At 41.2% G+C, this 17,809-nt stretch overlaps 1 protein-coding gene across 1 annotated transcript; it reads right to left on the reverse strand.

Annotated features, from left to right (window-relative positions):
- Window positions 1-1,249: 1,249 nt before the first annotated feature.
- LOC126401897 (protein-tyrosine kinase 2-beta-like) lies at window positions 1,250-16,286 on the reverse strand. Its single transcript, XM_050063452.1, has 30 exons — window positions 16,074-16,286; window positions 15,604-15,957; window positions 14,010-14,188; window positions 13,806-13,893; window positions 13,601-13,680; window positions 13,433-13,495; window positions 13,049-13,103; window positions 12,757-12,897; window positions 12,594-12,665; window positions 12,281-12,382; window positions 11,858-11,975; window positions 11,494-11,533; window positions 11,237-11,262; window positions 11,029-11,076; window positions 10,126-10,220; window positions 9,949-10,030; window positions 7,139-7,239; window positions 6,853-6,968; window positions 6,637-6,737; window positions 6,366-6,455; window positions 5,951-6,155; window positions 5,352-5,454; window positions 4,962-5,009; window positions 4,271-4,396; window positions 3,952-3,984; window positions 3,707-3,731; window positions 3,319-3,359; window positions 3,035-3,169; window positions 2,844-2,924; window positions 1,250-2,583 (listed from the first exon to the last, which is right to left on the reverse strand). Exons 2-30 carry the CDS (start codon window positions 15,805-15,807, stop codon window positions 2,341-2,343), a joined length of 2,841 nt encoding a protein of 946 aa, XP_049919409.1. The 5' UTR covers window positions 15,808-15,957; window positions 16,074-16,286; the 3' UTR covers window positions 1,250-2,340.
- Between the last annotated feature and the right edge of the window lie 1,523 nt (window positions 16,287-17,809).

The following is a 17,809-nucleotide window of genomic DNA, read 5'->3' on the forward strand; positions in this document are numbered from 1 at the left end:
TTAATGCTAACTTAAAAGAAGGCTAATCCGAACCGAGCCGATCTCGTTAATGTTTGCCGCTTGTCAGGTTAATGTTTTAATACTTCATTTAGCATACAGCTGAAGAGAAAACTTTAGATTTATTATTTTTATTTCTCTCCTCAAACTCTCTAACGTTACAACCATTTCCTCAAACTTCCAGCCAACCATTTCCTCAAACTTCCAGCCACAACCATGGCTACAACCAATCAGGATTTGTGACTGCCATGAAGCCAACATAATGCGTGATGTCATCAGTTAGCGCGGGACCCCGGACAAATCTGGCAGCCCAGACACATTCGGTACTTACACAGGCGACCATGCACCACTGTCCAAATTAATCATTAACAAATGAATAATCACATAATCATAAATAAACTTAACAAACTACCATTATTATTATTACTGCTTCTAGTATTCCACTCTACTGCAGTTCTGTATGTGGTTTGTCCAAGTGGTGCTGCCATACATCAGCAGCAGCCATTGCTCGACTGCTGTGGGTATTGTCTATTTCATAACTCTTAAATGTATTCAAAAGTGGATCACTAGAATGTAATATGAGTGTATGAGTGTTTAATGAAGTAGTCCTTTGATTTGTCTTGGTGTGTTGTGTTAGGTAGGTGCTGAATCTAAGGTTTTTACATACAGTAACATTTTGGGTGTGCTTGGGGCTACTTATGTTAAAAAGAAAATCATGTTATGTAACAGATTATTTGATAAACGCGTTATATAACCATGTACTGTATATATGGCCCTGTAACATCTGCAGTGGAGTCTACATCACCGGCACTTGACCGACATTTTGTGGTCTCACAGCCTCTGCTGAAACCTGCAACAAGGATGGTATGTTGAGCTAAAGGCTGTAATTTGCATTATATTGTGCTTTCACCAGAGGCAAAAGAGAACATGAGGAACCTGTCTGATGACTCTCTACATCTGAGAGACTCCCACCTTATACATATGAACAGACTCACCCTGATATCAACACAACTTTTAAACCTACCTTCGGCTCAGATTTTGCCAGGACATGATAATGGTATTGATGCAACTGTTGGCACATCATTCCCAGCACTCACATCATGTTCTTGTAGCTACAGGAAATCTTTTGTCTTATGTTCAAGCTCATTATTGAACGTGCAAGAACAGAAGTCTCACCTGCAATTAAATTGTACTGTGTGCAGAAAAAGCAATCATGACCTGTTCAAAGCACTTACGACACAAAAGAACACAATAGTGCAGAATGCCTTTAATAGTAAAAAGAATTTAAAAAAAAAAAAAAGGAAAATATGTATAAACTTTATTGCTTTGATACAATGTGGTAGTTTGATTTGTTCAGCTTCAAGGCGTGCTCATTATGAAGGGGACCTATTATGCTCACTTTTAGGTTTGTGCTTTAATGTTCAAAAAGCTCTTTTTTTCCCATATTGTCTGTACTGGAATACCTGTATTCACCCCCTGTCTGAAATGCTCCTTTTTAGCGCCTCCTCCTGACAAAGCCCAGTCTGCTCTGACTGGTCCATGTTTCTGGGTCTTCCATATCTCGGTGGCTCTGCACTGTCGTTGAAGCCGGGGAACGACTGTAATTGAGAATAGCGGCACTTTTCACTGTGAAAAATCACCAATAAAAGCTTGTAAACCAAAATCTTCACAACTGGACATGTTACGGCAGAAATATAATCCAATATCAGGGAGAAATTAAGAACATTAGGAACCAAGATTACATGTTTCCCTGACGTTAGCATGTAGCTACATGTAGCGGTGTACTTACAGCTGGGGGAATGGAGTACAGCAGCACTCTCCACTGTGAAAAATCACCAATTAAAGCTTCTATATCCACAAACCGGACATGCTCCAGCGGGAATGTGATCTGAAATCGGGGAAAATTAACAGCATCTGCAAAAACGATTACATTTCCCTGGCATTCGCATGTAGCAGTGTATGTGATTTAAACGCTCGCAATAGCATGCCTGGAGCAGATGACCAAAAAGAAATCTGTCACGATTTGACATCAGATTGTAGTCAAATTTTCTAAAAAAAAATAAAAATAAAAAAAACGTATTGAGAAAGCTCATTTACCTCATTCTTTGAAACTGTGGCCATGTTTAATATAAACACTCGATACTGTAACATTATATATATTTCACATAAAATAAGGAAAAGCATAATAGGTCCCCTTCAAGTTAACATGATTTTATTTTTTAGGAGAAAAAACAAATATATTATCACATCTTGTCATCGGCATGAAAACAGTAACTCATCCGCTTATAATTCGACCCAAATTTCATGTCCTTTTTTTAAAGTCCATTTGATCAACAGGGAATTTCATTCCCCAGGATCCTCTGCTTCTTGTGAGACAGGTTTGGGCTTGGCCAGGTTGGCCCTGACTCGAGCCTGGTCCACAGCGTCCAACAGGTTTTTAGAATCCAGTGCCAGAGTGTGAGCGGCTGCCAGCATCTGCCGCTGACATTCCTCCTTCAGCGACGTTACGGAGTTCTGCTGGGCCAGTCGCATCTTGTTGATCAGCTCCCCTAAATCCTTGTTCAGCAATTTCTTAGTGCCCTCGATCTGAGGCAGAGAGGAGAGAGGATCACATTAAGCAGTGTGGTTTAAGTTCAGTTTATCCAGGTTATTAAGAAATTCTTTTTGGTAAGTAACTTCAGCTGAGCAGGATACTGGATTTGAAAATTTCAGCATTTAACTTTGAACTAGCAGATACCATCTCCAATTAAGTAACCACAGTATATCTATTGACTGCATTTATGTCCACTGTCACAAATAAAGAAGACAGACAATAACTCATGCAAAGAGAGAGAAGTGAGGCCAACCTCTGTTGTAATGGAGCTGTGCAGAGAGGGCAGGATCTCGTCGACACTTTGGATCAGGCTACGGAGAGTGATACCAACCGTCTGAGGGTGGATGAGGGAAGGAGGAAAAGACAACAGTTTAAATGTGAACAGTACCCAACCCTAGTCCATGACCTTTCGTCTAGCACCAGAAACTTCCTCAAACGACCTACTTTGACAGCGTTGGGATACTCAGAGGCTGGCAGTGTGTTGACATCATTCTTCAGCTGGACCACCTGTTTCACCATCGCCATGACGCTGAGGTAAACCTGGTCACCTGATCGGTCCAGCTCAGCTGTGGGCCGAGGCTACAACACAAGACTTACTTTTTAATGACCAAATTTAACACACAGCTCAATTTCAGTACAAAAAATGTGCAAACCAGTTGAACTTTTCTCGCCATTGTTGCAGCTTTAATGATTCTTTTCATAATGACATAAAAAAAACCAAAGTATACCTGTGTGATTGTGGGAGGCATTGGTGGCTTCTCTGGAGGACCTGACAGACAGAATTTTGTTGACTCACACATTTTCAGCACTTATGTTTGACATATCAGAAGACTTTGAGTGTGAGTGTGAATATTCTATCCACAATATATGTTCTAAAAAATGCATTCTTTAATCTTAAATATCTTGTTCACAGTCTTTCTTTTGTCTTTGAACGTACTGTTCATGCTGTAATTATTATTTTGGGACCATTTATGCTCCGTAATTCTGCTTGTAAAAGTCTGATATCAGATATCAAAGGGTCCTTTGCGATAAAACATTGTGAGCGAGAAAGAAGAAAAAGAAAAGCTTGATTCACAAAGAGCTCAGTTGAAATGAGGTTTCTTAATCTGGACTCACCATTTTCTGGGCTTTTTTTGGGTGGCTGCAAGAGAAACAAGAGAAGAGAATGTGACTTTATCACTTTAATAAGTTTGAGTTTCAAACACCAGGTCAGGTCAGAGCTGGTGGACCAAACTACATCTTTAACACTTGTGTTTAACTTATAGCAGTATAAGGTGTGTCTCTGCCCTCTAGTGGTCAAAAGGTGCTTAATGCAGCTTTAATATACGTCTCAAATTAGCACAAGAGCAACATCACTGTACCTTGAGGTGTGTATCCACTCGCACAACCAGGTCCTACAGAAAATACAGAAACAGAAGCAGATGTCAGTGAATGCAGCAAAGATCAATGGCTGTGTTTGCGTAATGTAGATGAAGCGATCATTTCTCTTCTTCACGTGTCATGCGCTTGCCAAAGATCTTCCGCTTTCAAGACGCATCACTCCCGTCATTTCATCACACTGCCGGGGCCCACAAACTACTCCCTGCGCATTCTTTGCTGAGCAGTGCAAGGGTAAGATATCTGTGTGTGTGTGTGTGTGTGTGTGTGTGTGTGTGTGTGTGTGTGTGTGTGATCCCTTACCAGTTGTCTCTCCTCTTGCTCCAGCCACTGTTTATCCATCAGCATCTCTCTTCTTTGTCTTTGTAAAGTGTCCTCCACTTGCTCTTTCTCTTTCTCCCACACTGGCCGGGTATCTCTGTTTTTTCCCTACACACACACACACGCACACACACACACGGCCTTTAAATGTCACTATTTTCACGTTGGTACAGTTGTGACGATATAACTTGGCAGTTCATATGATCTATTTGGACTTCTTTGTCTTTGTGTGATTTCTGTAGCTTTTTTACTTGATTTGTGATCAATTATTTTACATATCAAAATAGACTTTTTTTCTCTAGGGTATGAACTGAAAAAGTTTAGTCAGTTTATTTCCATGTTATTGCTTAATCATCCAGACTTTACACTGGCCTTAAAAGTTGAGCTGCGGCTGGCTTTGCAGAACATGACTCAACAACAAACTTCCTTCCCTTTTTTTGAAAGTCATTTGGGAGGTTCAGACATTGTATATGTATATGTTGACACAGAACCACTGCGTGCCAGACTTTCACTGTATAATTTTCAACATTACAGCGTGTTTCCTCTCTGTAAGGGAAGAAGAAGTCGCAGCGGGGGTTGACACAGTTCAGTTAAACCTAAATTTGGTCAGATATGAAGCTCAGTGTGTGTTGTTGTAGCATATTAGCCTAAGTGTGTGTGTGTATGTGGACACCTGTATGTTTGTGATTCGAGGAAGGGTGTTGCCTTGTACTCTGGATGGCTATAAGAGAGAGAAAAAGAGGAATTTAAGTCATTTAATAGAGGGATATCGGGTGAAAAACACAGCCTGTACTGGTCGTATTAGAGTCTACAGCTCTTAGCTACTATTTTATCATTATTTCATTAATCAGAGATCCACATTTACTGCCAAAAAAAGTGGTTTGGTTGTCTCTCGTATCCGCGTTAAAAAAATAACAGGCATTTTAAAATTGCAACATACCAAAACATAAAAATCATACATCAAATATGAGAGCTGAAGGAACTGCTTGCTAGCTAACTAGGCCATCAAACCTCCTGTGACCAGCAGTACTGCAGTACACTTGTGGCAGGTATCTAGACGTACCTTGGGTGGAGGCTCTGTGGTGAGGTTTGGGTTAAATGTCAATGCGGTGGAGCACGGTCTGTCTCGCCTCGACCCCTGCTCCAACTCCATCCTGTGGATGTCACTATCAAACACACAAACCAATCAAAACATATTTTTAGTAGGTTGTTAGCCCCTCATAACCATGTAAATGCTTAACCCCATTGTTTTTCTCTGATTGGAATGAATATATACTTTCTGCGCATGTTTACCCCACGTGATGATAACATTAGGTGATGCAATGTGCTGCATAAAACATGCTGCAACTGTATTTTCTGTGCACCTCCCTCTGCTGATTCTGACAGAGTAATTCATAAATGTAAAAAACATTTGAACTTTGCTAGTGCTAAGGCAGAAACACTTCTTCTCCTTCCATACTATTATGTATTGTAAAATAAAATTCAAAAAATGAATATAAAAATTGAAATATAACTAAATTATATATATAATTTTAAAATTATATATTTAAAAAAATATTAAAAATAAAATATATTAAATGTAATACAGGACTTTCACTCATAACAGACTGCTGCTTTTACTTCTTTTAAAGATCTGAATACTTCTCCCACCACTGTGTGTACCTGAAGGAGCAGACGAGCTGGCTGAAGGTGGGCCGGCCGTGCGGCTCGTAGGACCAGCAGCGGGTGAGCAGGGAGTAGACCGGGGGTGGGCATTGCTGCGATTTAGGGAGTCGAACTCCAGACTCCAGCTGGTTGATCACCTGCCCGTTCTCCAGCCAGAAGAATGGCTGCTGGGCCATGGAGAAGATCTCCCATACACACACACCTGGGTGAACACACACACAACCAGCTAAAATAACAACTGTCACTCGACCCTGCCTGACTCAGTCTCAATGAAAATCAGACATGTTTCACAAATTTAAAGCATGTATGACATAATGAATAGCTTTATATTGCACACACATTTCTTCCTCTGGTTGAGTATAAGTTGATATTTATGTTCAGATATGTGCATGCAGACGAGTGTGTTTCTCACCAAACATCCAGACATCGCTAGCTGTGGTGAAGCGTCTGAAGTTGATGGACTCTGGTGCCATCCATTTGATCGGTAATCGACTGACTGAGGCTGCACACAGAGGGGACATACGTATGTGATAAGAAACACAGATACAGATTGGACAAGTGTCTGTACTTTAAAGAGGCAAGAAGAGATGAGTGTAAACACTGAAGTGAGTTTTTGCGACACTGTGCTTCTCTAAAATGTGGACCACAGACTTCTGTGTGTAAGTGCATGTGTGTGTGTTAACCTTTGTAATACTCTTGTTCGTCAACATAGCGAGACAGACCAAAGTCACCAAGCTTGACGCATTCAGGAGAAGCCACCAAGATGTTTCTCACCGCTATATCTCTGCAGCACAAGAAGAGGAACAGAAACCACACCAGATTATTATCTATTCTGAAATGCACGGGCATTAAAAATATCAGAGTGTCTGTTTTTAGGTTTTCTCTGATGAGTCTATTACCTGTGCACCATATTGAGTCCCTCCAGGTAAGCCAAGGCTTTGCAGATTTGTAAACAGTACAGGATCAAAGTTGCCGTGGTCAGGATGTACTTCTCCTCCAGGAGATAGCTCCCCAGCTGTCAGCGAAACAAACACACCCACTTCATACAATATAGTTTGCATTCACATGCATCTCACCTTTTGGTGAAACCTAAACTCAGCAGATGAGCTGCAAGTTCAGCTTTACAGTTGTACAATTTCAACAATAATGTACAAATCAGCCATTCACACACACGCAAACACACACCTCTCCATGCTCATAGAGCTCCATGACGATCCAGACAGGATCGACTTCAATGACTCCGATCAGTCGCACAATGTGGGGATGATCCAGATTTTTCATCAAGCCTGCAACAGACAGAGCAACTGGGATCAATAAAATATCTTATTATATCAATAAAAATGGTGTTTCAGAGGAAACGTGTGGGGGGCAGAGAGGGGAATGAAATGCAACAAAGGTCTTTGGCAAGAGAAACAACCATTACTGTAGATGGTATGTCTCTTATCCACGAGGACACCGGGCAGCCCAGCCGCCAGAAGAAAATGTTGGTATTGTACATTACTGCAAACCACGGATACGTTACATTTGTACGTTTCTCACTCTGACTTTGTCACATATTGATGGTTTTTTTCGTCTGTGTCTGACACCGCAACTCACTGCCCAAGTGCTGGACTTCGACAACTTCGGAGGGAGTCGCTGGCAACATTTCCAGCCTGACTGTGTCACCAGTACCACGTGTTTTAAGCCAAAACTGTGATGATTCTCTTTTAGTTTTGGTTTTTGGGTGGATTTTTGTGTACTCTCCCTTCCCCCTTCCCTTTCTGTTTCTGTTCCTGCCAGGCTTGTGTGTGGCAGGGGGCGCAGCTGGCTCTTTCCACTGCAGCTGACGAGGCACACCTGTTTCTACTCAGCTCATCAACCTGCCTACATATACCCGGTCTTCACTCCACTACTCTGCCAGATAAGTCCCTCTGTGTTTGGTAATGCCAAGCATACGCTTATCCAGTGTTGCTTCCTTGGGGTTTTTGACAGGTTTTTTCATGCCTTGTGCATTTTTGTGCTCACTTGTATGTTGTTGCCCTGTGCTCAGCCCTCGAGGCATCTCCAGTGATCAGGCTCTCTACACTGGTGGACAACCTCCTAGCCGGCCAGCACCCTGCCTCTAAAGTTTCAAAATATCTGCTACATAATAGTGTACAAATGTTACGTGTTCATGATTTGCAGAAATGTACAATGCCAGCATTTATCCTGGGCCAATTTGTTCAGAAATTGGTTTTGTAAATCCCATGTTATGCTGTCCAGGATCAACTATTCATTCTTACTTACTTTAAATGCTTAATAGTTAGCTTAATATCTATTTTATCACAGTAACAGTTAAACAAATCAAGTGGAAAATATAATAAGATGTGTATATATATACGACCAATTTGAAGGTTTTTATTACGTTTTGTTCCTGGAATCCACCCTTGTGCTGGGATCAGGATAATCCTGATTTTTTGGGATCAAAGGTAACCCAACCCTACTAAAGTTTTGATCGACACAAACTGAAGGTTTGATCCTGAGCAAACCCAAGACTAGGTTACATGCTCTAATCCAATTTCAGACTCCTTTTTTTCCCTTTTGAACATCCCATTTTCAGGATTTGATCCTGTCTGATAGCTGGAATACAATCAGATTACCTCTGACCAGCTGGGTCCTGATGACGTAGGTACAGCGGGACACCACAAGCTTTCAGTTTTAGTTGACAAGAAAACCTTTATCACAGCTTTTACCACTGTGTTTGTGTGGTAGAGCTTGTGGGAGGGATAACTTATCTTCCTCTTGACAAGAAATATTTCACATCTTCTCATTTGTACTTTTATTAACCAAGAGCAATGGCATCTGGTTTCAGTTAAAATGCCTGCTGAATGCTATCTGTTCAGCACCAAACAGCAGAAAACTAGCTGTGGAGCATTTACAGTAGGAGCTAAAAGGACCAGACATTTCCCGTAAGGAGTTGGTGGAGACCAAAACAGAGCTAAAAGGAGACTGACTATTGATTCACAGTCATCAGGTGGACATGAACAGGATTCTGAATGAATACTGATGTTGTTCTGTGACCGCTTTATATGGAAATTGGTATTTGTTTACCGGCAAATTCAACATAACAACTTCACAAGATGATAGTCTGTCAAAGTTGGGGTTAAAACTTGTTCCAATAAAAGGCAAGACTATGTAACAACACGTCCTGTGCCTTAATCATGTAACAATATCTTATAATTGTCACTTCAGGCTAGAGTTTCCGCTGCTCAGCAAAAGATACACATCTTACTTTAAAGCAGATTTTTTGGGATTCGTGAAAATGTTTTCAATTTGTGCTCAAGAAATTTCAAAACATTTGTGAGTACAACTTCCCAATAAATCCTATGACCTTTCTTACAGCAACCACAAGAAAGTTTCATTTTGTGTTGATTTTGACGTCATACTGTGGACAAAAGCAGTAGTGTTTTCATGAGCAACTGCATCATGTTGCAAAGATCTTGATCTGGCTAAAGCATGCATTTGTTTTAGGAGCGGGTGAAAGAAAGACACATATTATTGTGAGCATCCTATGGAGTACTATTTATGTCCACAACATTGTCAGCAAATGTAGCTTGTTATTTTTTCTAAACCTGCACTTTGTCTGGAAAAAAAAAATCAGATAAGGTCTCTAGTCTCAGCTGGAGGATACCACAGCCCCCAGTCTGAGTGTTTCACAAAACCACAACCAGGCAACAGGAAGTCGACTACAGCAATGTTCTGACTGATGAAACACGTAAAACCCTCAAATGTTCCAAGCTCATGTACGTCTACTTCTGTCATCACATTATACCTTTAAATTGCTTACCGCTGCCATGTGTTCACTGTCATATTTTTATGTGAGAAAAAAGTAACAACCAAAAGTGATTTTTATTTTTACGTAGTTAAGGAAGAGTTTTACACTTCCTGTTATGTACATCTGCCAGATTTTCCAGTTGCATCACAAATCTCCACACAAACCCTGGGGGTTGATAATCACTGCAACATACTGTACTCACCAGCTTCACTGAGAAACTTCTCCTTCACCTCAGCCGAACAGTCCTTACAGGTTTTGATGGCCACATTGATCCTCTCTCCAGTCTACAAACACACACATTAGTGCCATGCTTTCATCACATGATTCAAATATTTTATATGATCCTTTAGAGTAATGTTTGGACCATAGATGAACTCACGGGGCTTTTATAAACTCCATCGTGAACCTCTCCGAAGAATCCCTCACCCAGGATTCGACCCACGACAATGTCATCTCTGGAGATCCTGTACTTCTCTAAACACGCAAACATTAAAGGGACAGTTCACCCCCAAATCAAAAGTATATATTTTTCCTCTTACCTGTAGTGCTATTTATCAATCTAGATTGTTTTGGTGTGAGTTGCAGAGTGTTGGAGATATCGGCCATAGAGATGTCTGCCTCCTCTTAAATAAAATGTAGCTAGATGGCACTCAGCTTGTGGTGCTTAAAGTGCCAATAAAATACATTTGAAAAACTCAACAGCAATGTCTCTTTCCCGAAATCATGACCCGGTTACTCAAGATAATCCACAGACCTTGTTGTGCGCAGTTTCATGTAGGAACTATTTTCTTTCTACTGAAGTACATTCAACTAGAACACCACACAGAAAGAAGGTTGCGTCTACTGCTAGCTTGCCAAGCACCACTGAGCTAGCTAAAGTTCCAGCTCAGCCAAGGAGGACTCCAATAATGCTCATGTCTCAGACTGTCACGAATGCGAGCGCTCGTCCGTGAGTAGATGCACGCTTCCCTCTGCCCGGTGACATGATTGGTAGGTGGAGTTCAGTTCAGAGAAAAAAAGGTCCGACATGAAACGTGCTTTAAACACCACAAGCCGAATGCCATTTAGTTCCATTATTTTGGAGAGAAGGCAGACATCTCTGTGGCTGACATCTTCAAGACTTGGCAACTCACACCAAAACAATCTGAACTGTTAACTCGCACTTAAGGTAAGTAAATGACATAGACACTGATATTTCTTCACTGATTGCCTTGTTTAAGGGCTTCATAGCAACATCTTGCTAGTTGATGTGAAGGTTAATTGTGAGTGTAACATGACTCACCACCAGTGTCTGCTGTGCCCTCTGGAATCTCAGCATAAATGTCCGAACCTTCAGAGTGAAACACGTTGAAATTAAAGCTGTTTACTTTGCATTTGTAATTCAGTATACAGTCACAGGAGATCAGAAGAAACCTCCGAAAAAAATTAGAAATGATTGTTGCATGATGTAAATTACAGAAGTCCAAATCAGTCATTAGATTCGCTCAAACCTTTGCTGGGACCAGTGGAAACAACACTGAAGGAGAAAGGGAGACATTTTGTTTTAAGTGTCTTCTTTGAAGCAAGCAGTCAGTAACAACTACAAATCAGCCTGTGCTTAAATATCTGTGACATTTCTGTCCAGCACACAGACAAGAAAATGAAAATTTGACTGCAACATAAAGGAGGAGGAAGGTGAGAAAATGAAACCCCACACAGTGTATGCCTCCGCCACATGACTTTCCAATATGATTCATTACACACTCACGGTTTTGGGATGTCAGGTAGTTTCTGTCTTGCGTCTCTCCCTGAAAGAATCAGATAATTGGTTTAGGGGTTTGTCCAACATGATTTATCTCTGAGGTTTAGAAAATTAAAGGAACATTTAAGGGTTTTTATAACTGGTCGTACTTCGGTACCTTTGGACATTGGACATTAGCTTAATCGTTACATGGAAACCCTTTATTTTAACTGAGGAAAAAAAGCAAATGCACCTGAAATTATGTGAATTTAGTGAGTAATGTCATCATGATTCATAGACAGTTAAAGCCAAAAGTACAAAAGTATCCCAGGTTGTGCAATAATAGAAATGGTGCAGGTTGGTGTGTCACAACATTTTCGCTCAAGTGTACCTTTGCTGGGCCTGGTAATGAGTGACCTCTCAGAGCTGCCTTCCAGCCGACAGTAGCCGTCGATCAGGTCGGCCATGTTTTCCGCCATAGCCAGAGAGGAGGTGTTCACTGACAGCGGCTGGAGGGTTGAAGATACAAGATAGTCAGTCTGTCTTCAACTTGCTTTGCACTTTAACCACAACTGACTCTTATAGAAGTGCAATTCAGAGGGCAGGCCACATTTAGCATATGTGAAAAAGGTTGGAAACAACTCATCTGACCGGTCAAAATATCCCCCACAAGTCTCCAGGAAGTCACAGCACTTACAAGAAACAGTTCCAGCATTTATCTCCTCTTAAAACCAAAACTTGTCACTTTAGTTTTTGTACGGATTAAACAAATGGATTCCTAATCAGGTGCAAACTATTCCTTTATAAAGATTACCTGTTTGGCTCCCTCTATGTTTACAGTGAGCAGAGCCCGACCGTCACTCTCAGCAGAGCAGGAGATACTGCGCACCTGAGAGAATGTGGCCAAACAGACAGGCTGCAAAAGAGACAAAGATGTTTATTCCAATATATATAGATACACACTGTGATAGATCTGCCTCTGCAAATAAGGCTCATTGTTATATTCTTGTTTTCCTATGTTGCAAGTGCTGTAATCAGCATGCTAAAATCTGTAGTGTCTTGTAACTGTATGCGTCCTCTTATCATTTAGCACATCCTTCATCCAGACAAAGAGAGTGTGAGCTCACCGTGGAGTTTTCTATTTGCTGACTGATGCCGTCAGGGCCGATGACCAGGTCTATTGTTAGACTCCAACCGTGCTGTAAAACAGGACATACACGTACAAACACTTAAAGAAAACACAACATTCAGCTTGAAATATGACAGAAAATAACCTGTAAACTGTCTCACCACTAGCTGGCAGGCGAAGCTCTCCTGTGTGTAGCTGTGGCACTGAGCCAGAGTGGTGAAGAACCGGGCCATGCACTGGTCCTGCTTCAGAGTGGAGTAGCCCTGGAACGTCTGCTGGATGAGCCGACGTAACTGTTTGGCCTGACAAACACAGACACACAGCATTTATCAAATTAAAATGTTTGGTTTTACTGTATTTTGTAACTTTAACATAATACCGGCAGGTTTAAGCAGATAAAAGTGACACTAAAACAAGACTAATGACTGTATAGGAGTTGTTTCAGCGCTCTACCTTCATGCTGTCAATCAGCTCTCTGGGAAAGAACAGGTCCAGCCCTACGTCCTTCCTAATGGAGGAAAGGCAGACCACCATCAAAAAACAAACGCACCTCTTTAATAGCACACATATGGAAGCCGAGAATGGCTGTGCTTGCAATATTTCAAGAAATCGTACTTGTGTTTTCTTGAGAATCTACATAAAGAAAGCAGTTATGAGAAAACAAGCTCTGTTATCTCGAAACGAACAGAATTGAAACTACTACTCAAAGACACACACACCAGGAGCCTTCCTGTTGCCAGGAAATGTAACCAAACCTCAAATATATCTGCCACCAAGGCACAAAAGTCCTGATTTAAAAGAAAAATTGCTCATACACAACAGTCACACATGACTTACTCTAATAGCTCAAAGTTGGACTTTTTCTCCAGTCCGTTTGGATTCATGTCTTTGTAGAATCTCCTGCAAACATGATACATGAATACAATGACACAATCAGCGTTTGATTTTTCATTAAGGATATTAAACTATCTCTAATCTTCTCTCTTAGATCTGGAACACACGCACCTAATTTCCAGACAACCAAGCTGTAGAGCCATCCCATCGCTGACTTTTGAGGCATACTGCTGCATATAGTCACTTCGTACCTGGGGATAAGCACACACACCTCCATGGACAACAGCCATGTAAAAAAATGAACCTAATCTAGAAATAAAGAGTTAAATGACCTCACTACTATAATCTCAAAATGAGTTGCAGTGGTATTACTGACCTGCTGGTAAAAGTACAGCATCGTGGTTCTGTCATCTTTAAATTTCTCCAAGAAGTCTGATGGGATGTATCTGATCCTCAGGTCATATCTGGACAAATAAACATCACAGTAAGCTTTGCCAAGTCATTTCTCTACACACATGTAGATTTTTACCTCACTTTCTTGAAGTAAGACAATGCATGCGACGAAGACTAAAGTACTGACCTCCACTCAGCTTCTAGGTGCTGCTGCTCGTAGCGCTGGGTGAGTTCAGACACAGTCAGGTCTGGGTGCAGCCAGTGTATCACCGAGGACTTGAGGTGTTTGAGTAGAAGGCCGTAGCATAAGGTGTATTTTATGTCTGGACCCACACAGCCACTGGACAACACCACTTTAACAACATCCTGGGATAGAAGTCATTACAGTAATGTCTCTGAGATGTTTCAGAATGTGAATGTGAGCAAACATTTTATTTATAGTTAACATGAAAGAACTCACAATGAGCCTTGTCTACTTAATAAATCATTTTCTTAACAATGACTATGCTAGTCTTATCTTCTTTAACCTGCAGATTTCACTTCCTTGTTTTCTTGTCTTGGAGTTTGGTGCAAGCAAGTCAGCAGAATACTGCTTCGTAATGTAAAGATGAAACAAAAGTGTGTGAAAGAGTACAGCTAGATACAGACAAGTACAAGGAAATACAGAAAATGCAGTTGAAGAAAGACAAGTAGAGCGCAGACAGATTATAGAGTACAGTATAGAAGAGCGCAGTAAAGTACATTACAACACATTAGAGTGCAACAAAGAGCAGCTGAGTAAGTGTATTCCCTCTTGGCCATCTTATACGCAGACATATTATCAGTTTCCATTTCTACGCAGATGATACTCATGTCTATTTAAGCTGTGATCCAACAAATAACTATCTGATAAATTGCCTTCATGACATTCACAAGTCGATGTCACGAAATTTCCTGCAGCCTAATGCTGACAAGACAAAGATATGGATCGTAGGACAAGATAGTGCTAACGTTCAAATATCAAACAGTCTTGGTTCTCTGTCCAACTTGATAACTCAAACCTTCAGTTTAAACAAACATGTAAATTCAGTGGTTCAATCCAGCTTCCACCATCTCAGAAATATCTCTGGGATCAGATCACTCCTTTCCAACAAACATCTGGAATTCATGCATTCATAACCAGTCAGCTCACCCAAAACTGTACTCGAAAAACATGACCACATCACACCAATCCTGGCTTCCCTACACTGGTTACCTGTTGCTTTTAGAATTGATTTTAAGATTTTACTGATTACTTAAAAAGCCCTTAGAGGCCTTGCTCAAAGTTACATTACAAATCTTTTCTTGCCCTATTCTCCTTCTCGCACCCTGAGATGCTCAGATGCATCTTTTCTTGTTGTTCCAAGGTCTAGATTAATTCACAAAGGTGACAGAGCCTTTGCAGTCAGAGCTCCATATTATTATCATTAGAGTATAGTATAATGGATTCAAGCAAAGTAAAGACATCAGTGTGCAGTAAAGTAGCCTACACCAGCCTGTAGCATAGTGCAGTTAAGGAGAGGACAATATGGTATCATACAATAGGGTACAGTGGTCCACAAGGAGAGGAAGGAGACATACTTTGTTAGACCCCATGCGGAAATTCTATTTTTTTTACTCTGATGTCATATACACACAGGCCCGAAATACACACACATGTACAAACAGGACAAACAGGAAAGTAAAAAGTACAGCCAAGTACAGTATCATAAAGTAGACAACAGAATAGCACGTAAAGTACAGCAGAGTACAGTGTAATATACCTTGACAGTCCATCCCTCCTCACAGCGGACCAGTTTGAAGTTCTTGCCCAGGTTGGAGCTGTTGCTAAGGAAACACACTTTGATGATCTTCACCGGGAAGATGCCGTCCCTGGTGACAGTTGCCGAGGGAGACAGATCCGAGGAATCTGACTGGCTGGTGGGAGACACGCTCCTCCAGGACAGGGTGCTGGTGTCACCCGACATCACACACACACTCAACACATACACACCCAGACACACACAGCGTGTATGCTACTGCTTATAGACATACATTGCTGGCTCACCAATATGTCACTCTCTTCTGTCACTCTCATACGGTCTCATTAAACACACACATGAGGAGATACATTGAAGCTGGAGACAGACAGGAGATGGACACAACAATCATTATATGATCGTGCAGTTGGATTTGAAGAACATTCATGCCTCAGTAAATGGTTCAGCTTCTGCTGTGATCTCTCTGTACTCACCAGTCTTGCACAAGCTCCACGGCTCAGCACCAGAAATTTATATTATCAGTCCCAAGAAGTGAATACAAGCCAGTGCCAGCAACTAACTGCATTCATGTTACTTTTTAAAGTGTAGATTTGGTCTTTTTTTGTCAGATTAGCAAAGCAGACTTCTCCGAAGCTGTGCCTGGTGAAGAATCGCGGTAAGCGAAAGAGGAAACGGTGCTCACGGGCAAATAAGGAAGTTGAAGAGCAGCAAACAGAAAAACTGACAGGACTGATGAAACCGCCATGTCACCCCATGTCTCACATGCAATGGCACAGTCCAGCACCAAACCACAACCCACCCCTAACTTTGCAAAAGAGGCACAGCCTACAGTGTACTCACTTACTGAGCTAAAAGTTTTGATGAGCTAAAGCACAGTACAGGTAAATACTGGGGATTTGGGCCTGAAGGAACATATTTTGTACAATATCCTTACCAACTATTTCAAGTAAAACAAGCACAATGTGTTGATCATTTAGAAGTTTGTAACCACACTATGCCATGTACATGTGGTTCAGACATTCATGGTCCTCAGAGGGTGACTCCAACTCATTTTGCCAATCCTCTTACTTTTTCTCTAGTGCCACCCTGAGGCTGACATATTGGGTTTTGAGTAAAAAGTTTCCACGACTATTGGATTGATTTTTTTGAAGTAGGGTTTTATGAGGTAGATGATGGTCAAGGCACCCTGGATTTGGAGAGGCAGACAAGAATACCACCCCTGAAGCGAAGCAATGTACAGCTGTGGATGGGGGCAGCAGCAAAACATATTTTTTGCCACCTAAAAATATCAGTACCAGTTTAAGACTGCGCTATATTTAGAATATTTCCACTGCTTTACCTCAGCATCAGACACCCCTTTTTGACAGGAAACTAAACTGAAAGTGAAACTAATCTATGCTCTCTTCAAAGCCACCAGACTCCACTGACAAAAATGGTAATTTAACCTCGCTGAACACAGGAGCTGCTGGTCCACTGCTGCCTCCTTTTTGGTGTTACTGTGTGATTTTGACACCAAAGTCACCCAATAACACAAACAAACTACCAATCCAGGCAGTGGTAGACCAGCAGCTCCTGTGTTCAATGAGGCAAAATTACTCATTTTTGCCAATGGAGTCTGGTGGCTTTGAAGAGAGCAATATAACAACTTTGTCAGTGGGCCGTCTGATGTAAAGTGGTGAAATTATTCTAAATATAGCATACACTTGAACTGATACTGATTATTTCAGGTGGGACTTTTTTAGGTGGCTAAAATGGGTTTTGCTACTACCCCCATTCACAGTAATACATTGCTGAGCTTCCATGATAGTACTCCTGTCTGCTTCTCCAAAGTTGGGGCAAGCTGCTGATGATACTGTAGGTACCTCATACAACCCCACTTCAAAACTAAAAATAAAAAACATTTAACTACTGTTACTGTACAGCACTGTTATGCCTACACACAGGTAGGTGGTGGGTTTAACCTAAACAGCCATGGTAAATATTATTTTAGAGTCATTTGGGGGTCTAATCAAATGCTTGTTATTTTGAACATTATTCTATTATTAGATAAAAGATGAAAAGCATCTATGCAAAGCTGCAGCCTGACTGAAGCCGTTCACATTCAGTGAGGCGCACAGTGTGGTGACCATGAGGCTGTTGGTGGAAAATTCTTTCTATTCTTTCAGATTCAACCTCAGTGGTTTTTTCTGCCTTGGCTGACTCTGAGACA

This window comes from Epinephelus moara, chromosome 15 (assembly GCF_006386435.1).
Source record: "Epinephelus moara isolate mb chromosome 15, YSFRI_EMoa_1.0, whole genome shotgun sequence".
NCBI lineage: Eukaryota > Metazoa > Chordata > Actinopteri > Perciformes > Serranidae > Epinephelus > Epinephelus moara.